The sequence below is a fragment of the Rhineura floridana genome, chromosome 5 (genome assembly GCF_030035675.1).
Source record: "Rhineura floridana isolate rRhiFlo1 chromosome 5, rRhiFlo1.hap2, whole genome shotgun sequence".
Classification (NCBI taxonomy): Eukaryota; Metazoa; Chordata; class Lepidosauria; order Squamata; family Rhineuridae; genus Rhineura; species Rhineura floridana.
This window is the reverse complement of record NC_084484.1, coordinates 6,366,548-6,392,692: the sequence shown is the minus strand read 5'-3', so window position 1 is coordinate 6,392,692 and position 26,145 is coordinate 6,366,548. Positions and strand designations below refer to the sequence as shown.

General features: G+C 42.2%; 1 protein-coding gene across 4 annotated transcripts in view; it reads right to left on the bottom strand.

Annotated features, from left to right (window-relative positions):
* Window positions 1-26,145, bottom strand: part of VWA8 (von Willebrand factor A domain containing 8) — a 271,730-nt gene that overhangs the window by 197,583 nt on the left and 48,002 nt on the right. For all 4 annotated transcript variants that reach the window (XM_061629912.1, XM_061629914.1, XM_061629913.1 and 1 more), the window contains exons 9-16: window positions 25,280-25,384; window positions 21,374-21,505; window positions 20,308-20,442; window positions 20,010-20,087; window positions 12,840-13,000; window positions 10,699-10,812; window positions 5,384-5,552; window positions 4,695-4,772 (exon numbers count right to left, since the gene is read on the bottom strand). In XM_061629912.1, coding sequence (XP_061485896.1) covers window positions 4,695-4,772; window positions 5,384-5,552; window positions 10,699-10,812; window positions 12,840-13,000; window positions 20,010-20,087; window positions 20,308-20,442; window positions 21,374-21,505; window positions 25,280-25,384 — 972 coding nt within the window. The remainder of the gene's footprint in view (window positions 1-4,694; window positions 4,773-5,383; window positions 5,553-10,698; window positions 10,813-12,839; window positions 13,001-20,009; window positions 20,088-20,307; window positions 20,443-21,373; window positions 21,506-25,279; window positions 25,385-26,145) is intronic.

The window sequence follows — 26,145 nt, the reverse complement described above, 5'->3', positions numbered from 1 at the left end:
AATAAACATTTTTAAAATTAGATCAATGTAACTTAAAATGCTTCAGAGAATAGGAAGGTTTTGACCTGGCGCCGGAAGGAGAGCAGAGTCGGCGCCAGGCGTACTTCCTCGGGGAGACTGTTCCATAGTTCGGGGGCCACCACTGAGAAGGCCCTAGATCTTGTCATCACCCTCCGGGCCTCCCTGTGAGTTGGAACCCGGAGGAGGGCCTTCGTAGCAGAACGTAGTGCACGGGCCGGTTCATATCGGAAGAGGCGTTCCGCAAGGTATCGTGGTCCCGCACCGTATAAGGCTTTATAGGTTAACACCAACACTTTGAATCTAGCCCGGAAACATATTGGCAACCAGTGCAAGCTGGCCAGAACAGGTGTTATATGCTCGGACCGCTTGGTCCTTGTCAGCAATCTGGCCGCCGCATTTTGCACTAGTTGTAGCTTCCGAACTGTCTTCAAAGGTAGCCCTACGTAAAGCGCATTACAGTAATCCAAACGTGAGGTTACCAGAGCATGTACCACTGATGTAAGGTCCTCTTTACTCAAATAGGGACGTAGCTGGGCTACCAACCGAAGTTGGTAAAACGCATTCCTAACCACCGAGGCTACTTGAGCCTCAAGTGAGAGGGAAGAGTCTAAAAAGACTCCCAGACTACGAACCCGGTCCTTTAGGGGGAGTGTAACCCCGTCCAGGACAAGGGTATATATCCACCATCCGATCAGAGAACCCGTCCACCAACAGCATCTCAGTCTTGTCTGGATTGAGCTTCAGTTTGTTAACTCTCATCCAGTCCATTGTCGAGGCCAGGCAACGGTTCAGCAAATCGACAGCCTCACCTGAAGAAGATGAAAAGGAGAAGTAGAGCTGCGTGTCATCAGCATACTGATGACAACGCACTCCAAAACTCCTGATGACCTCTCCCAACGGCTTCATGTAGATATTAAAAAGCAGGGGGGACAAAACTGACCCCTGCGGGACCCCATATTGGAGAGCCCGCGGTGTCGAGCAATGTTCCCCAAGCACTACCTTCTGGAGACGACCCGCCAAGTAGGAGCGGAACCACTGCCAAGCAGTACCTCCAACTCCCAACTCCGCGAGCCTCTCCAGAAGGATACCATGGTCGATGGTATCAAAAGCCGCTGAGAGATCAAGGAGAATCAACAGAGTTACACTCCCTCTGTCTCTTTCCCGACATAGGTCATCGTACAGGGCGACCAAGGCTGTCTCAGTGCCAAAACCGGGCCTAAAACCCGATTGAAATGGATCTAGATAATCAGTTTCATCCAATAGCGCCTGGAGCTGGCCAGCAACCACCCGTTCCAAGACCTTGCCCAGGAATGGAACATTCGCCACTGGCCTGTAGCTGTTAAAATTGTCTGGGTCCAAGGAAGGCTTTTTCAGGAGTGGTCTCACCACTGCCTCTTTCAGACAGCCCGGGACCACTCCCTCTCGTAAAGAGGCATTTATCACTTCCTTGGCCCAGCTACCTGTTCCATTCCTGCTAGTTTTTATCAGCCAGGAGGGGCAAGGATCCAGTACCGAAGTGGTTGCATGTACCTGTCCAAGCACCTTGTCCACGTCCTCGAGTTGAACCAACTGAAGCTCATCCAACAAAACAGGACAAGACTGTGCTCCGGACACCTCACTAGGATCTACTGCTATAACTTGAGAGTCTAGGTCCCGGCGGATACATGAGATCTTATTCTGGAAGTGATCGGCAAACTGATTACAGCGGGCCTCCGATGATTCCACCGTGTCCGGAGGGTTTGAATGGAGAAGCCCCCGGACAACTCGAAAGAGCTCCGCTGGGCGGCAAAGAGATGATTTAATAGTGGCAGCAAAATGATGTTTTTTAGCTGCCTTCACTGCTCCTACATAGAGCTTAGTCGAAGCACTAACCAGCGCATAATTGTATCCGTCGGGAGTTCGTCTCCATTTCCGCTCAAGCCTCCTCCTATCTTGCTTCATCGCTCTCAGCTCCGGAGTATACCATGGAGCTGTATGAGCTCTACACAGGAGAGGGCGTGCAGGAGCGATCGTGTTTACAGCCCGGGTCATCTCCGTATTCCACAGAGCGACCAGGGCTTCAGCAGGAGCGCCAGTCCTATCAGCCGGAAAATCCCCCAGAGCCCTTTGAAAACCTTCAGGATCCATTAGTCTCCGGGGGCGGACCATTTTAATAAGTCCCCCACCCTTGCAGAGGGAAGAGGTTACTGAAAGTCTAAACTTCAGCAAGCAGTGGTCTGTCCATGACAAAGGGAGTGTTGTAAAACTCCCCACATCCAGATCACTTTCCCCATGCTCAGTAGCAAAAACAAGGTCTAGAGTGTGCCCCGATACATGTGTTGGACCACTAACATATTGAGACAGCCCCATGGCTGTCATGGAAGCCATGAAGTCCTGAGCCGCGCCAGACAAAGTGGTCTCGGCATGAATGTTGAAATCCCCCATTACTATTAGTCTGGGGGACCTCAACAATATATCCGAGACCACTTCCGCCAGCTCAGTTAGGGAAGCCATTGGGCAGCAAGGTGGGCGGTACACCAAAAGGATTCCCAGCCTGTCCCTCTGGCCCAACACAAGGTGCAAACACTCCAGGCCAGTAACTGAATGAACATGGTGCTTGGTGAGTGAGATGGAACTCTTATAGACGACAGCAACCCCACCTCCCCGACCCTCAGATCTACCATGATGCTGGACCAGGTACCCCGGTGGGCAGAGCTGAGAGAGACCAACTCCTCCCTGCTCACCCACCCAGGTCTCGGTTATACATGCCAGATCGGCTGCCTCATCCACAATCAAATCGTGGACGAGGGAGGTTTTATTATATACCGATCTGGCATTTAGTAACAGCAACTGGAGATCTGAGAGTTGGCTGATAGGACTACCAACGACCTTGCGGGTGTGGGAAGGACCGGAACAAGGCACAGCCACAACATGTCTGGACCGCGTTCCCCTTACCTGGCACGTCCTTCTCACAGCGCCATACCTTCCTTTGCCCGTCACTACGGCAATTGGGGCCCCCTCAAGTCTCCCCGCCTGATGGATAAAACTCTCTCTGAAGCACATAATACAACTAAAATATACAACAATTAAACGTATAAAAACAGCTATATATACAGCCATATATACAGCATATAAACAAACATACATTCATATAATCAGGCACCCATTCATCTCAAATTGCATCAACACACCAACAAAAAGTAAAGAAAAAGAAAAAGAAAGGAGCAGCACAGCAGCAAGAGCAGCAGCCTCTCCTTCCCTTGGGGCGATGCTTTCTTTCTCCTGCAGGGCCTGGGTCTCCCAGGCCACCTCAGCCAGCCGGCTTATGTATCCCTCCAAAGAGGGACAGGTGGTAAGAATCAGTCCTGGCTGGCTGGGTACCTGGGGCCTGGTCCTGCCAGGCAGAAGTCCCTCTGGGAAGGGTGGTGGAGGTGGTGGTCCCGCAGCAGCAGCAGCACAGCAGCAGCAGCAGCCTCTCCTTCCCTTGGGGCGATGCTTTCTTTCTCCTGCAGGGCCTGGGTCTCCCAGGCCACCTCAGCCAGCCGGCTTATGTATCCCTCCAAAGAGGGACAGGTGGTAAGAATCAGTCCTGGCTGGCTGGGTACCTGGGGCCTGGTCCTGCCAGGCAGAAGTCCCTCTGGGAAGGGTGGTGGAGGTGGTGGTCCCGCAGCAGCAGCAGCACAGCAGCAGCACAGCAGCAGCACAGCAGCAGCAGCCTCTCCTTCCCTTGGGGCGATGCTTTCTTTCTCCTGCAGGGCCTGGGTCTCCCAGGCCACCTCAGCCAGCCGGCTTATGTATCCCTCCAAAGAGGGACAGGTGGTAAGAATCAGTCCTGGCTGGCTGGGTACCTGGGGCCTGGTCCTGCCAGGCAGAAGTCCCTCTGGGAAGGGTGGTGGAGGTGGTGGTCCCGCAGCAGCAGCAGCACAGCAGCAGCAGCCTCTCCTTCCCTTGGGGCGATGCTTTCTTTCTCCTGCAGGGCCTGGGTCTCCCAGGCCACCTCAGCCAGCCGGCTTATGTATCCCTCCAAAGAGGGATGAAATGAAAAGAGAGCCAGCTGTGGGTGGTAGGTTGCCATCTGGTGGGGGCATACTCCAGGGGGATTTCTCCTTTGGGTGAGATGGGTACACGAGTGTGAAGAAGCATGTGCTTGTGTTGAGAAAGTAGGAGTGGACCAGAGTGAAAGTCTGGGACCGCATCTGTATTCTGAGTGACAGACAGGACCTGGGTGCAGGTGAAAAGGTTCCCTGGGTGAGTGATGGGGAGGTGGTTTGAAATGAAGGTTAAGGCTGTCTGCAGGTGGTTGAATCCCTTTGCACTCTACATAAACAATTGTACTCTTTGTACTCTGAGCACAGTATAGTCCTGTTAAGTGGGATACTACTGTTGTATCTCCCACATCACCTCCACTTTCACTACTGGTTTAGCTTCAGTTGTCCAGCCTTGGGTGACTTTCCACCCAGACTACTATAATGTGTTCTACATGGGGCTGCCCTTGAAGGTGGTCTGGAAGTTGTAGCTAGTGCAGAATGTGACTGCTAGACTGGCAAGTGGGACAGCTTAGTGATGGTATTGCAACAGGGGTGTTGTTCTAGTCAAACAAGGGACATGAAGTAGAAGAAGCAAAAGTATGTGTTTGGTTCTAATAAGTAGGGACACAAAGCCAGGTAATTAAAATTTGACTAGTTGGGACTCACAGTGGGATCATTTGTCTCACGAAGTTTGTGTGTTAATTTCAACAGCTGCTCCACTGCAGCACTAGGTACATTTGGAACCTGGAAAAAACAAAAAAAAATAAATATGGCTAGTGTTCTATATATCAACAGTGAGCTCATTTGCTGATTGCTGATCCTTACATCACCAAAATAGCATCATCCACACAGAAGCACCAGCAGGCTTGGGAAAGCCCAAGGTTTGCAGAGCTAAAGCTTCGGGGGGGGGGAACTCGAGGGGAGAAACCCCCCCAAACAGACCATCAAGGATCAACCATGCTCAGTGGCCGCAGAACACTGAATGTCTGTTTCATGAAGGGGAAGCCAAAAATAGGGGAGAGGGAGATGGAATGGAATATCCTAGACGAGAGCAGGGCTGCAGGGCTGGCATCCTGAGCAGCATCACTCCACAATGCAAACATTTGTTGCAGTTCCCACTTGTGTACATGTAATATACATACACACTATGTATTTCTCTGTATGCATAATTTATTCATGGCCACAGAAGTATAAATGTGAGGTCAGCCTAAGTGGAACTCCTAGTGTAGCCCCTTGCACACCTCCTCCTTATCAACAAGTGAATTCTGAGAACACAGGGAGAAGCAAAAAAAGGGCAAGTTATTTGAATAGCTATTCAATGCCAAGAAGTGAGGCAAAGTCTGGTAAATACTTACCATCTCTTTAATAACGTTAACTTCTTCACTCTTCTTCAGAGGCTTTATGTAATGAAAATGGAACATCGTTAAGAACTCTGGGCCCAGCCACTGCTGAGTGGGGCTTCCTATGACAGGTGGCTCAGCTAAGGCAATTATTCTGAAGGATGGGTGAATGGGAAAAATGGACCTATAAGAAAATGATAAATTTTATGTCTCATTTTGCCCAAGCCTGAAGAACACCAGAATGCATTTTAAAAGCCTGCTTTGTTTTTTAATTTCCACCCATGACATCGTCCAAGAAGTGATGCCCAAATTACTCTGTTTTTTAGTTTGTAGGACCAACATAGTATGAACAAGATATGTACCTTATATACCATCGGTTAGCAAGCTGGTTTGGTAGTTTAAGTTAGACAAAAACCTAATATTTTAAAGACTAAACTAGGGACTGCCTGCTGAAAACACTCAGATTAAAGCTCTGATGAGGACATTGGTTATTTTTAGCTGAAAGTCATAGGCCTCAAAGCTAATCCCTGACTGATAAGCACAAACAATACAATGTCTGAAATAATCACATGAAATGGGAATAATGAATATGCAGTTGTCAAAATGTAGAAAACCAGCGAATGTCAAAGATTAGCAACTGTGGTCAAGCTTTTACTTTCATTCACATGTTCATTTCTGAAACTCATTTCAATCCCTATTTCTATCAGGAAATGAAAGAGCACTGGTTTCTTACAAGCTGCACTGTGCTAAGATGACAAGTGATCTTCAAAAGGAAGACCCCCTTAGTAAAATATCTATCAACCAATGGTGTAGAGTGCTATGAAGCCTTAAATCATTCATGATGCTCCCGTATAGTCCTCACAGTCATTGCCAGTTAGCTACAGATTAAAGCCATTGCATGCCACTTCAACGTTTTGGAAGATAATTGTTCATACTAATTTCCTGAGATAAGTGCCACTTCATACATTATATGGTAACAGATGCACATTTACCATCACATATACGTATGGTAGGAGTAGTGGCTGACGCCAGCTCTCTGGCCCATGCTTTTGCAAATTTTAATTTCTTTTTTTACCTGCATTTCCTAGGAAATAGCCCCTATAGCCATAAATGCCTATTTGTTGTAAGCATACATTTTTGTATAGATGCATATAAAAATAATGGACAAATTTTCACTATCATATTGTGGCTTAATAAGTCAGGACATGAATGAGCAGCATGCACCCACAATCAATCCCTTCCATGCCGCTTTGCCCTGTTCAGCAAGCAAACAGCTGAGCAAGTGAGGATTCAGATGTTAACCATAGCTTCCCATTACACATGAACCCCAAAACTAAGGTTAATGGCTTAAAAGCAAGCTGGGATATGACATGATGGTTTAAAGTTGCCTTTGTATCCTGCCATCTTTGTAACCCATTAACCATACTTTCCAGGTTCTTCAGGTGTCCCTGCCTACTGAGATTAGGTGGGTGGCATCCAAGGTTGGGATTCCTCTGTAGTGGTGCCCAACTTTGGAATCCTCTCTCTAGCTCGGTTTTCACCTGGCAACTACTTTCAGGACTTTCAGGTATCAAGTGAAAACACTTTTGTTTATCTAGATGTTTCAACAACAATATGTTATATTGATTTGCCGGCTGGGGGGTTTATTGGTCTACTGAGGCTTCCATTTTTTAAAAAATGGTTTTGGGACTTTTCTTCTTTTTATTTGTAACACTGTGGTGTTTAATTTGGTTTTGGTTTTCATTTTTAAGCCACCTTGAAAATAACTGGATTGAAAGATGGGACTAAAACAAGTAAACCCTTTCCCTTGCTTCCATTCGTCCAATAAAAACCTTCCTGAGCTACTTTCATGATATAGGGACCCATTATCTTTTCCCCTGCAGTTTGGAAAGCAGATAGAGAAGTCAGATTGTGTAGGAAAACAACATGGAGAAGTTTAAGAGGCCCCTTACTCCCCAACTCTTTTTGCTCTCAAATGAATCCCCCCCTTGTTGTTTTTCACTTTTTTTAAAAAAGATTGTCCAGTGTCTCCCATCATATATCATATAGTTCATCCCTGAGAGATCAGAGACATTAGCACAGCAGAAGAGCAAGGCTTACAGACCAGTTACTGTCAGCAGCAGCCAGTGGAAAGCCCCAAAGTGGAGCATTTCAGGGCAGGATGCTGGCAGCTTTGGATCTGCTGGATGCAAGGCCCTGCGGATCCTAGAGCTTGTAGTTGTTGTTATGTGTCTTCAAGTCAATTACAACTTATGGGGCCCCAAGAATCAGTGACCTCCAATAGTATCTGTCATGAACTACCCTGTTCAGATCTTGTAAATTCAGGTTTGTGGCTTCCTTTATGGAATCAATCCATCTCGTTTGGCCTTCCTCTTTTTATATCCCCTTTTGTTTTTCCCAGCATTTTGGTCTTTTCTAGTGAATCATGTCTCCTCACGTGTCCAAAGTATGATAACCTCTGTTTCATCATTTTAGCTTCTAGCGATATATGTATGGACTGCCTTCAAGTCAATTCCAATGTATGTTTACAATATGATCTCTGGTGCTTCTTCCCTTCTTTTTCCCTTTCTAAATCCAGCTTAGACATCTGGCATTTATTGCTCCATATATGGTAATAACTTTTGTTGTAGAATCTTGAGCATTACTTTACTTGCATGGGATATTAAGGCAATAGTTCCATAATTACTGCATTCTCTGGGATCTCCTTTCTTTGGAATAGGGATGTGTATTGAACGCTTCCAGTCTGTGGGCCATTTTTTAGTTTTCCATATTTCTTGACAAAATTTTGTCAAAATTTGGACAGATTCAGTCTCAGTAGTTTGTAGCAACTCTATTGATATGCCATCTGTTCTTGGTGATTTGTTTCTTTAAAGTATTTTAAAAGCAGCTTTCACCTCACATTCTAAAATTTCTAGTTCTTCATCATACAGTTCCTCCGTGAATGAATCTGTCGTCCTTGCATCTCTTTTATAGAGTTCTTCAGTGTATTGCTTCCATCTTCCTTTTATTTCATCTCGGTCAGTCAGTGTGTTCCCCTGTTGATTGTTTAACATCCCTACTCTTCGTTTCAATTTCCCTTTCATTTGGAATAGGGCTCTTGTTCTTCCCTTTCTGTTGTCCTTTTCTATTTCTGTACAATAACTATTGTAATAGTTCTTTGTCCCTACATACTAGTCGCTGTATTTAGGGTTCTAACCATGTTTCTATTTCCTTTTGCTTTCCTTCTCTCTTTAACCATTCTTCTTCAGTCAACCATTGAGGTCTTTCTTTTTAATTAGTGGTGTTGTCTTTTTGCATTCTTCCCTGACAATGTCTCTGACTTCAGTCCGTAGTTCTTCTGGTTCTCTGTCAACGAAGTTTAAAGCGTCAAATCTGTTCCTTATTTCATCTTTATATTCTTCTGGGATGTTATTTAAATTGTATTTTGGCATTATGATTGCTTTGTTGTTCACCTTTAGCTTTACTCTGATTTTCGATATTACCAGTTCATGATTTGTACCGCAGTCTGCTCCTGGTCTTGTTTTTGCACAAAGTATGGCACTTCTCCATCTTCTGCTTCCAATTATATAATTGGTTTGATTCCTATATTGACCATTTGGTGATGTCCATGTGTACAGTCGTCTTTTTGGTAGCTCAAAAAATGTGTTTGCAAGAAACAAATTATTGGCTTCACAGAATTCAATAAGTCTTTCTCCTGCTTCATTTCTATCTCCTAAGCCCAATTTCCCCACAATTCTTAGTTCTTCTCTGTTCCCTCCTTTTGCATTACAGTCCCCCATGATTATCAGCACATCTTGTTTGGGTGTGTGATCAATTTCTTCCTGTACTTCTGCGTAAAATCTCTCCAATTCCTCTTCTTCTGCATTTGCCGTTGGAGCATAGACATCGATGCGGGTTATGTTAACAGGTTTCCCATTTAATCTCATTTATATAACTCGCTCAGAACTTGCATTATAGCCGAAAAGAGGATCAGCTGTAGCGTGGGGGTCTGGAACCTAACCTGCTGATCGCACCAGAGGAAGAGATCAGTTGTAGCATGCTACAACTGATCTTCCTCTCCTCTGGCACGATCAGCTGGAGTGCGGGAGTCTGACCACTCCCAAGGAGAAGATCAGCTGATCTTCCCCTCCTCCGGCGCGATCAGCTGGATTGCGGGGAGCTCCAGCCCCCCCTCCAGCTGACACCCTGCTGGTGCCGTATTAGCAGGATGCTGAAAAGCGAGGCGCCGAGAAGCAGGGCCCTACTGTAATTACTTTTGCTACATCACTTCTCACTATTAAAGCAACCCCATTTCTTCTTAATTTCTCATTTCCTGCATAAAATATTTTTAGTTGCCTGATTGAAAATGTCCCATTCCCATCCATTTTCATTCACTCACGCTAAGTATTGTGATGCTGATACGTTCCACTGCTTGCTTGACAATTTCTAATTTTCCCTGGTTCATGCTTCTCACATTCCATGTTCCTGTTGTATGCGATGTACAACTCCGGACTCTCCTTTTGCATCTGTGCGCATCAGCCTCTGGGCTTCCTTCTGGCTTTGACCCAGCTGCGTCATTAGTCACAGCACTACTCGTACTTCTCCTTTGTTCTTCCCCAGTAGCTTGTGGAGTGTCTTCAGACCTGGGGGTCTCATCTTCCAGCACTATCTCGTGTTGCATTTTGGATACCCTGTTCATAGGGTTTTTTGTGGTAAGAGGTATTCAGAGGTGATTTACCATTGCCTTCCTCTGAGTTTGGATGCATCTTAGTCTGGTGTCTCAGCTTTGACCATTCCGCCTTGGGTGCCCCTGCTAGGAGTCCAGCCTCTCGGTCTAGAGTCCTGACGGCATTGCTCTCAGCTTCTTCAACACTCTCAAACCCCATCACCACGTTAAGGTGTGCATCCTAGAGGAGGAGCTAGGACTGCAAAGATAGTGAAAAAAGCCTGTCCCCCTCCATCCCTTGCCATCATCAGTCAGCAGTACTTCAGAGGCAGCAGAGAATCTGCTGCTTCGGACCTCCCTTGCCTCTTGTTAGGACTGCTTTCCTTGTCCCAAAGAATTCATGTTAGTGCCCCCACAAGTCATATATACACTAGGCTTCATTATTGACAATAACTTTTTTCAAGCAATAACCATTCTGTTTTATCCATCTGACACTCCCTTCTGATCTCTCCTACCACTCCTCTTCTCCCTGAGCTCTATCCTCAGTTCACAAATTTTGAAAGTTTTCAATATAAAAAAATATTAGGGGAAAAGATTTACCAATGAAATAAAATCTTGATAATACTCAGGATTTAAAACAAGTAATTCTATGAACCATGGCACAAATTAATATTCAGCAGGTTACCTTTGCTGTAGTGTCTCGTCAGAGAGCTGCAGCTCTTCTTTTAACTTTTGATATCTGTCTTCCCTCAGCAATCTGGTGCCATCATAAAGAGTAATGTCTCTATCATGAATTAACCTGTGTAAGATTTTATTTAAAAAGAGGGGCTGTGAGCACATTAGATTTTCTGTTCTAATAAGCTAAGACTAGTGAATAAAAGAAACAATTTTTGCCAGTCTTTCACTAGTAGTCTTCTGCAAATGAATATAGCAATTACTCGTATTGAAATATACACACATAAAATATAGGCTAACATGAACAAGTCAAGGGCCTTCTTCCAATTTGAACATAGTTTCTGGAGGATGCAAGTTACAGTGAAAGTTCAGAATCAGAGTTAATGCTAAAAAGTCAAGAACATTCCACTAGAATAAGGAAATTATGTTTACTTTCAAAATAATGCATGAATTATGTGTCACTAATGATCTTGCCCTTCTTTCTTTTTAAAGAATGTAGCATTTAATAGTACAAAATATGTTTTAATTGACCAAATATAAATATATTGTTCAGGACCTAGAAACGTACAGGCATACATTCTGTGCATGTACCCATTGTTCAAGTATTTCCCTTTCAAAAGGCAGCCTCAAACTGTTCTTTAAAACTTCCAAATTGGAAGAGCACTTTGAAAATTTGCAGCTAGAGGAAAATAGTAACTAAAAATATTCTCCCCACATCACAACAACATCCTATTCTCACCCCAAATTACAAGGTTTTAACAACATAACCAGCACAATTTCAAAATGTGATTTATATGTAAGGCAAGCACAGCAATTTTAATATACAACTCAAGGGAAGTACACAAGAGGGGTGTTAACAAAACTAGAAATGTACAAATCAAACAATTTCACACTTTATTATCACTATCACACATAAATCTTATTTCAATACCTAATGAAACAATTTAGAAGATGCAGTTTAGAAGAACAGTATGAAACCAAAAACAGAAGAATATATCATCAGTTATAAAACAATAATTTCATTCTGGAAGAGTTAATGCCCTGAGCTAGGGCCACTTTACATTTTACATAAAATATGTCTTGTACATTTGCTACATATTCACATGGTGAATCTCAAAATACTGGAAGAGTATGTTTTTTGATAAACATATGGAGACCTGTCAGAACAGCCACAACTGACAGAAGCCACTTCAAATGTGTTCACTGCATGTGTCTAGATTCAGCTTTAATCTTAACTAAATGTTACAGTGTTGATCACACAGACAGTATGTCTGCCACGTGAAGTGTCACACAGCCCCCATATAAAATTATTCCCACATTGTTTCGATTTTAATACTACTATTCAATGTGAGCAACAAATGTAAAACCTAAAACTAAAACTTTTAATCATCTTGAACAACTTAAGGAACGGAAAGATCACTCAAGGGAAAAACAGACATTACAGCTATCATGTGGTTTGCCATAGCGTGGCCATTGTTTCTTTGTTTGTTCTAAAAACAAACACCCAGTCTGTGTGTGTGGGGAAGTTGTTTGAGCTAGACTGGGACTATGGTGCATGGGTGGGTGGGAGGCTTGAATCCTATGTTCCATCTATGGTCCCATACACAAAGGCTGTGGCATGGCAAAGGATTAAATCTTCCTTCACATCATCCATCCCCCTTCATGTTTGGTATTTGTTTTTTTTAAAAAAATATTCTGCTATGAAAGGCCCATGACATCTAGTTTGGTCACCAGTCCTTTTTTGTCAGCTTATTTATTTATAGTATTTTAAGTGAACTGCATTTTAATAGCCAATTCACTCTAGGTGGCAGCTCCCCTCACCATTGCCTTGGAAGCATGTAAGGCTGCAATTGGGCAGTGCTCATGCAGATATACCATTTCTATGAACCAGTGACTGTATGTGTGGATTGTCTCCATGGCTCTGTTGTCTTGAAAAAAAATACCACCACAACTGTACAACTCATGACTGTGTAACAAAATTGGCGACTCTTCGTGAGTGCTGCCAGATTGCAGCCCTACACACATCATGAAATGCTCATGGCAGCCAGTGGCTAGTGTGAATCTGCCCTTCTCAGAGCATGTGCATGTCTCAGTAGTCACATCCTTTAATAACAGTCCACAGACCTATTCCACTGCCATCATCATACTGACCTTTGGAGAACAGCTAGAGTGCCTGGGTTGACACGGTGAATGCCATCAAGAATAACAAGCTTCCCCTCAAGGGCAGCTGTTATAAGTGGAGATAGTCTCCAGGAAGTGTCTCCATTAGGTAGTGTGTACCTTTGCTGCAGCAGATCTCGAGCTGTCATATCCTATGAGTAACAATAGCGGAAAACCTCTATTAAAACAAGCCTCAATTATATCAGAAATTTATTTTGCTTGCATGTAATATTTTGCTTTAAACAAGACATCAAATCAAGGGCAGAAAAGGGGCTTATGAGTGTCGTAGCCATGGATTTGTGCACTGTTCCTTTATTTTTAAAAAAATCTTATATGGAATGCAATACAATACACAACACAGTTAAGCGTGCTACAGTTTTGTCTACAGAAAAAACAAGATGTAACTACCTGCCAAACTTACAATTCTCCTTAAATGGAAGGATGTTGAAAACTAGGGAAAAAAACAAAGGGTACTGGGTGACCTTAGGCCAGTCACTGCCTCTCAGCCTCATGAAAACCCTATTCATATGGTCGCCATAAGTCGGAATCGACTTGAAGGCAGTACATTTACATTTATAAAGACAAAAGATTGACCTTCTACTTTCTTAATTGTCATGGTTACATAGGCAAGGATCTTCTGTTATACGCATCAGCCCATGTCTGCCAAGAACAGAGCAGGGGAAAAGAAAAATAATTTCTAAGCAAATTCAATCCAGGATATTTATTTTATTTATTTAACAGCATTTATACACTGCTAAATCATCCATAACTCTTAAGCGGCTTACTTATAATATAAATTGTTCATTAAAAGTTGTTGATAAAATTGAAAATTAAAAAGAAAGTTAACTGCAACATTTATCAAAATACAAGTAAAATCAGCAGTTTTAAAACAAATTATACAGCCACGAGAGTGGCTGTATACTATAGTCAGCGGGGATTTTTCACATTCCGCAATGTTAAATGGAAAATATCCCCCCATGCCATTCTGAGGCTTCCCATAAGCTCATTTCAAAACAAAACCTTACAAAACTTATAGTTCTGAACTCAGAAACGCTTGCTTAACAACCCTCTCAATTTTCATGGCGATACACAAAACAGTCAGACAGAATCGAGAGTTCAGAGTCTAAAAAGAGAGAGAAAAACCTCAGAGCCCTTTTGGACTTTTTTCTGCCAGAGTTCTCATAATCTGTTCAAATTCATTAAAAATCAGCCATGTTCACAGAGTACCTGTAATCCTAATACTGACCTTGCCCCATACTCTGACCTTCATCTACTGCAGTTTAAAAGTTAAAAAAATGCCTGGTTCATTTTTAATTAATTTAAGAAATGTTGGCTGGAAGCCTATTATAACGCGGGGCATGCTCAGTAAGGACCAACTGTCAGTGTTCTAAAAGCCTCACAGCTGCTGGGCTTGGCTAATCAGAGGGCCACACCCACACCAGACTTGATTTCACTTGAGACAGTCATGGCTTCCCTCAAAGAATCCTGGGAAGTGTAGTTTGTGAAGGGTGCTGAGAGGAGACTCCTATTCCCCTGAGAGAATGGTTTAACAGTCAGCCACTCTGATTGAAGGCCTGTGAGAGAAACAGGGCGTCTCCTAGCAACTCTCAGCACCCTTCACTAACTACACGTCCCAGGATTCTGTGAGAGAAGCCATGATTGACTTTGAGCCATGGCTTTGAGAGAAGCCATGATAAATTGTTTTAAATTGTTTTTAAAAGATGTGTTCTTAAATTTGTATATTTGTTTTTAATGTTTTTAGTTATTGTAAACCGCCCAGAGAGCTTCGGCTATGGGGCAGTATATAAATACACTAAATAAATAGATAAATAAATAATGATTGTCCAAAGTGTAATAGAGGCCTGGTGTGGATGTGGCCAGGGACAGCTTTGTTTTAAATTTGGGTGGGAGGTAGAGTTGCCAGGTTCAGGGCCTGAGACTGATCCTGTAACTTTAGGAGAAGAGAAAGTCAGCCAAGTGCAGGTGTTCTTGCAACAATGTAATGGGAAAAACCACAAGGTAGAATTCTCCCTTCCCCCTGCCCAACTTTGAAAGATACAGAAGACATCTTGGTTGCCAGGCCCAGCCTGGTCAGTTTTACCTATCCTAATCATGATTGCATAGGAGTATATCCAATTCAACTCAATAATCATACAAATGATCAGACCTGCCTTTTCCCTCCTTCCCCTTTCCTTTCCCTTTCTCCTCCCTTCTTCCGCTTTCCTTGCCCACTTCAGCCCTCCGTCCCTCCCCCCCGGTCAGTTTTACCTATCCTAAGCATGATTTCATGGGAGTAAATCCCACTGAACTCAATAAACATGCAAATGACCGCATCTGTCCTTCTTCTCCCCTCCCCCTCCTGCCTGCTCCCATCCCAGTCCTCCCCTCTGCCTTTCCACCCCTCTCTCCTCCCCCTCCTCCCTTCCCCATCCCCTGTGGTCAGTTTCACCTATCCTAAGCATGATTGCCTGGTGTGTGTGTGTAAATCCCACTTAACTCAATAAGCATGCAAATGATCAATCCATTCTCAGCAAACTTGCACAGGATCCCGTTTCTTCCCTCCCGGATTAAAAAGCAGGGAAATCCACTAATAGGCAAAAAACCTTGCGGCTTAGGAATGTACCTATAGCCCACAGATATTTCTACCAAACTTTAAAAAGCAGGGAAATTGGGCAGCTATAGTGAATGCACCAGGGGAGCAGGAGACCTGAACTCCTCTCTGAGATATTGTACTGCCCTACAATGTTGTCAAAATGCAAACACAATTTGGGTTGGTCTTTCACAGTCCAATCCACTTGCTGTGTAGCTTGGAAGAATTTGGTAACGTGCCTCTGAGCATATGATGAGTGGTGGCAACACCTATAATCCAGCCCAAATAATAGAAAGAAGATATGTCCTGTGCTGATCTTGTTTTAGCCGGGAGGAAGCAACATTATTAAGACAGTTGATATAGTTCAGATGGTCACTTTAAATATGTCTGATTTACTTTGCAATTTTAGTGAAGTTTTCTATAGGAAATCATTTTCTTTTGCTTTTGTTTCTATGAATATGTGAAGTACAGCAACGCTTTGCAAAATTTATACTAAAAAAACCTCCAAACATCATTGTGGAATAATGGCACTGACTTCTGCAAAATAGTCTCCAGTGGACCTCAGAAGTGTCTCAATTTGCACAAGATAAAACAGTGGGAGGTGAAATATATTCTAGCAGAATTCTAGGTGTGCTCTATGTTTTTAATTGATCGTGAACACCTTGCCTTAAATAAAGTGGTTTAAACATAGGCTGAAAACATGCATCTTCTTTTTTCCAACTAGAGTCATTGCTAAAGTAGCAGCATATTGTAATCAGTCTGATTTTACATTAAACTGCAGTTTCAGGTCCAACTGTTCATGCACCCAAAATAGAAATAGACCATAACCTCCAGTTTGAAACACAAAAGGCTGTCTTCAACATCATATGACATTGACCAATAAAAAGGATTTGAAATTAATAAAAATACATTTGACACAGATTTCTAGGATGAATAATGAGGGAAATAAAATTTTCTAGTTTAGATTCTCTGTAGAAACATTAGTAACACAGGAAAGAAGCAAAGTAAGAAGTACACCAACAAACATACAAAAATATAATTCTCCATCTTTGGAGATGGCAGGTGTTGCCACCACTCACCATATGCTCAGAGGCACATGTTACCAAATTCTTCCAAGCTACACAGCAAGTGGATTGGACTGTGAAAGACCAACCCAAATTGTGTTTGCATTTTGACAACTTTGTAGGGCAGTACAATATCTCAGAGAGGAGGTCCGGTCTCCTGCTCCCCTGGTGCATTCACTATAGCTGCCCAATTTCCCTGCTTTTTAAAGTTTGGTAGAAATATCTGTGGGCTATAGGTACATTCTTAAACAGCAAGGTTTTTTGCCTATTAGTGAATATACATAATAAAATTCCATGTCAAATACACATGTTTGGGTAGGCTTGCCTACACAAAAAAGTTTTTAGCAGGCACCAAAAACAATACAGTGAAGGTGCCTGCCTAATATCAAGAGGCATAGAGTTTCAGAGGGTAGGTGCTGTGCAAATGTCGATCAGACATTATGTGGCACTTGTTAAAATGCCAGTTCCACAGATCACAGCAGTTGAGCAAGCATACATGGGGTAAGGCAGTACTTAAAGTGCACCCAAGTGGCCAAGTGCTTTATGTACAAACAGTAATGTTGGAAGTTCGCTGGGAGTTTACATGGGAAAGAGTAGGTAGAGAGGGAAACTTCTAAGCTTCCTAGACTGGCTTTCTAACCTAACCTGTTCTGACCTTCCTTCAGGTGGGTAAACTGATACTCTTAGGGTTGCTGACCTCACTTCCTGTTCCTCATTTCTTCTTTGTCCCACCTTGGGAGAAGACATATCTTTCCTTTGTGTCTCTCTCCTACAAAGAGCAAGCATGGCTCTTTGCATCTCCAACTTAGTTAGCTAGAACTAAGAACTTTCCTATCCAGTATGTATTTCCTATATAAGATGTTACTGTTTTCTGAAACCCAGAGTCTCACTGTGATAATATCCAGAGTAAAGTGTGCTTCTTCAACCAAGATGCATACACAGCTCAGCTATCACTGTTGTTTTGCTGTTCTGCTAACAAGTAACACCTTGAATTTGGCCTGATAACAAATCTCTGACAAGGGGTGTAATATGCTGACAGGGTCTCATTTTTGTCAACAATTTTGCTGCAGCATTCTGCACTAACTGTAGTCTCTGGAGCAAGTGTAAGGGAAGCCTCCCCCCATAGAGTGCATTGCAGTAATCCAATCCTGAAGTCATCAAATGCCTGGACTACTGTAGTCAATCTATACTTGTCTGGGAATGGCCGCAGCTGTTCTACCAGTCAAATATGATAAAAGGTGCTCCTAGCTACCAAAGTCACCTAGGCTTCCAGGGACAAAGCTGGATCCAAAAGCACCTCTGTTCCTTCAGAGGAAATGCAACCCCATCCAAGGCAGGCAATTGGCCAATTTATCAGACACAGGAACCAGTCACTCATAGTGTCCATCTTGCTGGAATCCAAGCTCAGTTTCTTTTCCCTCAACCACTACATCCAAGTCTAGGGCCTGCATGGCCTTTCCTGATTCGGATGTTATGTTGAACTAGGACTGACTGTTGTCAGCATACTGATGGCACTTTGACCCAAATCTCCTAATGCACGCTCCCAATGGCTTAATAAAAACAGCATTGGGGATAGAATAGTGCTATATGGTACCCCATAGTACAACTGCCAGGAGGATGAAAGCACTTTTGCTACTCTTTGGTCTCAGTCATATAGATAGTACTAGAACCACTGTAATACAATGCCCCCAATTCCTATCTCACAGAGCCAGTCTAAGAGGTTACCATGGCCAATGTTATCAAAAGCCACAGAGACTGAGAAGCAGGAGCAAGTTTTCACTTCCTTTTTCCTAGTCCCAGTAACCAAAGTCAGCTTAGTCCCTTTACCAGGTCTAACCAGAACTAGAATGTTTTGTGACTGGTTGGTATTTACTCCAAACCAGAGTTAGTTTCTTCAGAAGCGAATGTACCACCACCTTTTTCAATGAAACATTAATCATGCTCTGGACCCAACTAGTAAATCCTCCTCTGCTAGATTTAATAAGTAAAGAGAGAGCGGTCAAGAGGTTATCTGGTCAGGCATATAGCTACAAGCACTGTCCACATCATCAGGCTGCATAAGCTGAAACTGATCCCATAACACCACACACTGTGGCACTGGATATTTTGGCTGGAACTTCAACAACTGTGGAGTCATGTTCACAACTGTGCTCTAGTCTTGCGCTCTTGGCTTGTTTCATAGCCTGCAGCTCCCCAGAATACCAAGGAGCCACTAAGGCTCCAAAATACTGGAGACTCTAAAGAGAGATCATGTCATCCACATGTCTCATCCCATACTTCCATAGTGAGACTAGGACTTTGATGGCATCATTAGCTTTCTCCACTGGAAAATCCCTCAGAGCATTCAGGAAGCTGTCAGGTTCCAACAGTCTCTTGGGGAAGGCTATCCAAACAGACCCATCAACCTTGCAGAACAGAATTCTGGCCACCAATCCAAACTTTACCAGATAATGGTCTGACCAAAAGAAGCGAGTGCATTGTGCATTCCCTTCTCGTATTTAGTCCTTCACAATTATCAGTTTTTGCTTCTCTCTCTACCTCCCATTCAGGGGAACCCTACCAAACCAGACTTCCCTACAACCAAACTCTCACACATGGCAGAGTCTATTCTTATTAGCAAGGACAGGCTCTGGACCACACTCCAGCTGTATTCAGTCAGCCAGCCATCTAACAATCCGCACTCTACAATCAGCAAAAAAAGCACCCCTCTTATTGCAGGCAGAAATCAAATAAGACAGACAGACAGACTGACTAACCATCAAACTGAACTCCACTCCTCTAAAACGGTTAAGTACAAAATATACCATTCAACCCACAATGAGCTAAAAAAAGGTCTGTTGCTGCCATTTTTACATAGATTCAGAACTTTCAGAAGATACATATAAATTCCCATAGCACAAAACCTTTCTTAATTCTATATTTCTCCGATTCTGCAGATGAGTAATCTGAATCAACACCTCCAAAGCGGCTTACTAGTTTATTACTCACTTTGTGATTTGCCACCCTTAAATTTGCTACATCAATGGAAACTAGTAAATATAAGAAAAAATATAAAAATATTAATATGCAGATTTATTTTTAACATTTACTGTAAATACGTAGTTATTCAATGTAGAAATAAAATTAGCTGCTGTTTCCAACAGATCACAGAGTCAATGGCCTACTTTTCACTGAGGTAGTAAACCTATGTCTGGGCTATACTACTTCAGACGGCAGGTGGGAGCTCACATTATTCATTTATAATTTTTTTTAAAAAAAACCCTTCAGTATAGACATTGGAAAGAAAGGTAGGCTACAATTCTTCTCCCAGACATATTACAGTCTATTTATTTTTGAGTGGATGAGCATTCAATTGCATACAGTCTGAAACGGTAGAGCCTGGTCACAACCACCTCAGTAAGGAATATGCTAACGTTGGAAGAGACTAATGGCTATCCAAATGCAACTCTCTGATCAGAGTGTATGACAAGGCTATTACTCCAAGCACTGGGATAACAATGAACTTACCTGATATAACATGACAGGTTCTATGTTATACCCTAACGTAGCTGCAAACTCCTTAGCAAGAACTGTTTTGCTGCAACCCTGAAGGGAAAAACAAGAAAAAAATTATTTGAAGCAGCTGTACAAGCAGCCATTCAACCTCAGCAAGTAACAACTGCTTCCAAGTGAGCAGCATGATAGAAGCCATTCTGTGATAAATAAGTACAGGCAGATTAATTTTTTTCCAAGCTGTTACACATTTGTGTTTATTGCAAGATTACACTATATTTAGCACTATATACAGTTACATTATGGTACTTACTTTTTCTCCAATCAAACAGATATCTTTAACCAAATGGGACAGCATCATTTCTGCCAATTGCTGTTCATGGGTGGGAGTCTTAATGAAACTCTTTGTCCCAGAATGCAGGCCTAGTGGCCTAGTGCCAGCAGGAACCTAAAAGAAAGATTATGGATGCTAAGCATCTAGTTCAATATAATGTTTAATACTAAAAGTCTTCCTTTATCAAGGGTTTTCTCCAGAGTACAAATTCTGAAGTCTCTCTGTCAAATAATATGAATAAAACATGCCTTTTGAAAAACTAATAAACCGTATCTAAGTCTGCATCTACAGCTTAGCTTGAACTTCTCTGATTTAATTTATTTTTTATTTATTATTTAATTTGTATCCCGCCCTTCCTCCCAGCAGGAGCCCAGGGCGGCAAACAAAGCACTAAAAACACTTTAAAACATCATAAAAACAGATCTTAAAATACATTAAAACAAAACAGCGTTAAAAACATTTAATTAAAAAAAACTTTTTAAAAGGGTTAAAAACATTATTTAAAAAACATATTAAACAATTCTAACATTTAATTTAATCTAATCTAATTTAATGCATTCTCACCTAACGCTAAACCATGGTTTAGTGTTACAAAGATGACCCACAATGTGCCTCGGACTTGAACAGTCCCTTCTTCCACTCTGGCATGGCTGCAAGGTTTCTGAAAGCTTTCACTTCTGCTTTAGATTAACTACAGCTTGTCACAACATCCAAACCTAGAGAAACTGTAGCTAATCTTAATTACATTTTGTTGAAACAAGCAAGTTGGTCAGCATCCCAGGTTACAGGGATGAACCACACATTTCTTAGGGGTTGCATTCAATTAAGTCCTACTCACAGCAGGCCCACTGAAATAAATGTACCGAAGTTAGTCATGTCCATCAACTTCAATAGGTCTTCTCTGAGTAAGACAAGCATTGAATACCACCCTTAGTTTTTTATGCCAAATTTTAGGCAATTCTGAAAATAAAAAGGAAGGTAGCAACATACTTGTACAACTGCAATAAAGTTTGCCTACCCTCTTGTTAAACATTTAAATAATTACCTGAAATGTCACAGTTTTCCCAGCTATCTGAATTGCTGCATTAGCCTGCAAGGTCTTGTTATCTTCTCCCTTATTCACATTTATAACTCTTGTAGGTACAGAAGGTTTTCCTGAATCTAGGAGTTCAAATCGCTAAGAAAGAATAATGTAGATACATTTGGTCAAAGCACATTACTTCTTCTATTTATTTATTTATTTATTACATTTATATCCCATTGTTCCTCCCAAAGGTGCCCTGGGCAGCAAACAACAAGCGATAAAACAATAAAAAATATCTTTAAAAAAATTCCCATACAGATTGCAGACCGGGATAAGGCCTCTACATGTTTTAAATTGTTTTTAAAAGATGTGTTTTTAAATTTGTATATTTGTTTTAATGTTTTTAGTTAGTGTAAACCGCCCAGAGAGCTTTGGCTATGGGGCGGTATATAAGTACAATAAATAAATAAATAAATAGCTTTTTGAAAGAGGAAGCTCTTCAGTAGGCACGAAAGACGACAGAGCACCTGTCTAACATTTCAGGGAAGGGAATTCCAAAGGGTAGGTGCCAAACACGATTCCTATATTGTGTGGAACTGACCTCCTGATAGATGGTACTTGCACAAGGCCCTTACCTGCAGAGCAGTGATTGACTGGGTATACAAGGGATGAGACAATCTTTCAGGTATTGTGAAAAACATATTACCAGCCAAAACCTCCAACCTCTCCACCTTGTTATGTTGCCACAAGGTGTCTTTATTCTGGGCTAGGCCACTGTGTTGACTTTGAACCAAAATTTTAGGATCACCAAGGACCATGGACAAATACTGAGGCCAGGGTCTAAAAGATGCCCCTCATCAGTAACAGTGTTCCTGGGGGATACGGAAGGAATCTGAGAAAACTGGGAAGGACTCAGGTACAGGGGACATTACAATAGCAGCAGCGGACATGTAAAGGACAGGGATTACATCAGATAGTCTCAGTAATGGCCAGCTGGAGATCTTCTGCTCCTTTAACAGGACCCTGCCTATACACGATCCCTCTTCAAAACAGAAGAACAAACTCAGGTGGAGATATCGTTTGCTTTCTGTTAAAACCCATTAAAGAACTGATTTAATAGCAGTAAACAAACCCTTATAACTGAGAAAAGAAAAATACTTCAAAATTTCACATATAGCTTAATATGTTAAAATTATTTATTTATTCATTGTACTTATATACCGCCCCATAGCTGAAGCTCTCTGGGCGGTTTACAGTAACTAAAAACATTAAAACAAATATACAAATTTAAAAACAAATCTTTTAAAAACAATTTAAAACACAATTTAAAAATCTAAAACAATTTAAAACACATGCTAAAATGCCTGGGAAAATTAATCAGTTTTCATCTGTATGAAGTGAAGGTACCAAACAGCAAGCTTGCAAAAACCTGGTCTGGAAAAAAAATAAGGCTGAAATCTAAGGTTGCCAGGTGTCCGGATTTTACTCGGAGACTCCGGTTTTGGGGGGTCCTCTCTGGGTGAGTCATTTTAATCTCCGGACTTGTAGCTTTCATTAAAAAAAAAAAGTTTCCAGATGGTCTGGTTAAAAATATATAAACCAAAATGTCAGCCACTACCCTCCGCAACTTCTCTAGTGCCTGCTGCTCTAATCCCTGCCCTTTCAGGTTTTTAGCCAATAAGTGAAGTCAGGGTTGTGATTGTCAAGATTGGTTGACCCCCAGGGCAATACCTAAACCCACAGTTTCCTTTTCCTGCTCGTCTCACATCAGGAATTCAGTAAATATATAGCTGTCAGCAGCATAAAGGGTACTTTCTCTGTACAGGATTGGGACTTGCTTCTGAGTAAACATGCACAGGATTGCAATACAACAGAAGATCACAGGGCGTGAAAGTGTACATGCAGAGTTTTTTTAATTACTTGCAAAAATGGCATATTCTATCTTTCAAATAATTTTTGAACAGAAGTTTTAAAACGTGTACATGCTGCAGTGTTATACTTTTCAAATTAAGGAGTCAAACAAGTTTGAATTTTACTGGAATGTTGAAGAGGGCAGTTTATTTGTCTGAAATACAGAAAGCCACAATAACTAGAAAATAATTTTGTCAAATCAAGAGAAAGTAGAAGAGAACATTCTTGTGATCATAGGGATTTCTCTAACTTTAAAACTATTTTTTAAATTGAACTTGATTAAAGTTTCAATGATACAGGAAAAAGTGGATGGTAAGGAAGGGAATGATGTACAGCTTGCAATATATGATACTGTATAGGTAAGTATTTTTTTAAATTCCAGAGGCCTGTTCAGAAAAGTGTTAAAATGTGTGTGCCATATATAGACCTGGTTCACACATCATGCTAAGCCATACCCTGGCTTAGTGCAAACGCATAAGTGCACACTCCCAGAAAGGAACTCACAGCTCACAGCCATTCTCCTGCTGTTCTGAGCTAAGCCATGGTTTGGTTTGGCATGCTGTCTGAACATGGGATCATGGTTTAGCTCACTCCAGTCTAACCACAAGCTGCAACCAAGGTTTGTTCTATGGTTTTAGCTTGTGCTTTGCCTGGGAGCTCTAAAAAATAAGCCTGAGTTCGGACCATGGCTTAGATCAGCACGGCATAGCACAGCAACAGAATAACTAGAGAAGAGCAAAGTGGCTGTGATCTCCTCTCCAGGAGCCCACATGTTCACACTAAGCTAGGTTTTGACTTAGCATGATGTGCAAACCAGGTCACGTTGTAATGAACCAAGTGAAGGAGAGGGAAACTAAGGCCCCAATCAGCACTATACATTTAAAGCAGTATTATATCACTTTAAACAGTCATGGCTTGCCCCAAAGAATCATGGGAACTGTAGTTTGTTAAGGGTGCTGAGAGCTGTTAGGTGATCCCATTCTCTTCATACAGCTACAATTCCCAGAGTTCCCTGGGAAGAGGGACTGACTATTAAACCACTCTGGAAACTGTAGCTCTCTGATATTTCGGGGGAAGCCATGACTGTTTAAAGTGGTAGAATACTGGTTTAAATGCGTAGTGCAGATGGGGTGCATGGGATCGAGAGAAAAAAGATACTCTGTTTGGGGTAGAGGTAAGTTTTTACAGTAATTTATTTGAGAGAAATGAACCACTTCAGTCTGAAGAAAATTTCCTACACATAAAAAATGGGTACACTAGGAAAAAAACTGGGCTAAAACCTCTCTAACATACACATTTTCAACATGGAGGAACTTTTATTTGTATAAACTGGGAATATTCAAACATGTGAAGCCCCACCTGCAATCTGAAGTGGAACAGTCTAGACAGTTTCACCATCTCAGTGAGAATTAGACACAAAACTACTATTGTGTGTTTTAAAAATAAAGACACAGTATTCAACTATGAAACGAAGGGTTGGTGCAAACTAACTCTGGCAATTTGCTTAACCATGATTAAGCATTTGAGACACTAAACTCTCACCTATCAGCCACAAATCCCACACCAACCTCACCGAACATAACCACAGTCTGGAGGCACTGACATTAATATGTGGTGCACGGGATAGAGCACTGGACTTGGGCCAGGGAGATTCAGATTCACATCCACTCATTAAACTGATGGCGGACCTTAGGCCAGTCACTATTTCTCAGCCTAACCAACCTCACAGGACTCTTGTGAGGATAATGAGAGGGCATTCTTGTTGCCCTGAGCTCCTTCTAGAAAGGACAAGATTTTAAAAAATCCTGCTTGATCTGCGAGTCCATGTTAATGGTAGTTAGGCTTGGCAGGCAGGTTCATACTCCAGAAGGAAAGCGAAATGGAAGAAGAATAGGAAGGCTTATTCCTGTAGCCCACTCTTAGCTTTTTTAATATGATTAAGCAATCACCTGTGAGTTGGTGATGTCTGTGCTAGCCCTAACATATTGCCAGAAGAATTTGTATGCAAACACTTACTTTTAAAGCATCTTCTACTGCCGTCTTGCCTTCCCTCCCCAAAAGAACATTATATGGATAAAGCCATTCGATTATATGCTGGATTGACATCATAGGGAAAGAATTCTTAGTGGGAAAAATACAGAAAAAGTGAACATATAATATATGAACATATAGTCACTGATGTATTAAACCTGAAAGAAATACAGATGCCAATATTTTGTGAGCAATAAGCAAGTGTGTTCCATCCACCAGCACTTCAACAGTAATTTGACAAGTCATTTTCTCTGAGGTTCCTAGGCTCTGTTAGCCTGAAGGAAAAGGGATCAAGATCTGAAAAAGATAACTTTGGAGATTAGAAAAACAAAAAAGGCAGCTTAGAGTTCTTTTCTCCCCCCTCTTAAAGGTTTGAAGTTTTTATTCTTCCCTTGAAATGTTGACATAGCATCATGGTTTCTGGTGCTACACTGGTACAGATATTACTGCACTCCACCCATCCTAAGCATTTACTAGCTGGGACAGTAGTTCAGACTTGGGGAGAGCAATCCAAGTGCTGGGAAGCCGGTGGAGGGGGCGGTGGAGGAGCCGGCAGAAACCTTAATGAGATCCAGCTCCTGTGCTGCCAGCCCAGCTGAATGCTGTCTCCATCAGGAGCTGCACGCACAAGCTGGCCAGGAAGCACCAGCTCCGCCAAACAGGCCTCCAAGGGAGCAAGCACTCCTTGTAGGCCACAATAGGAATTTAATTTTTTTTTTTTTTTACTGCACCAGCATTTTGGCCAGTGGAGTTTGAAGGGGGTTGGGACCCGAGGGAGGGCTCTGAACATGAGGATCTCGCAATAGTCTTTCCCCTGTGGCTCTGCCCCCCACACCCCAATTTTGGGGCTT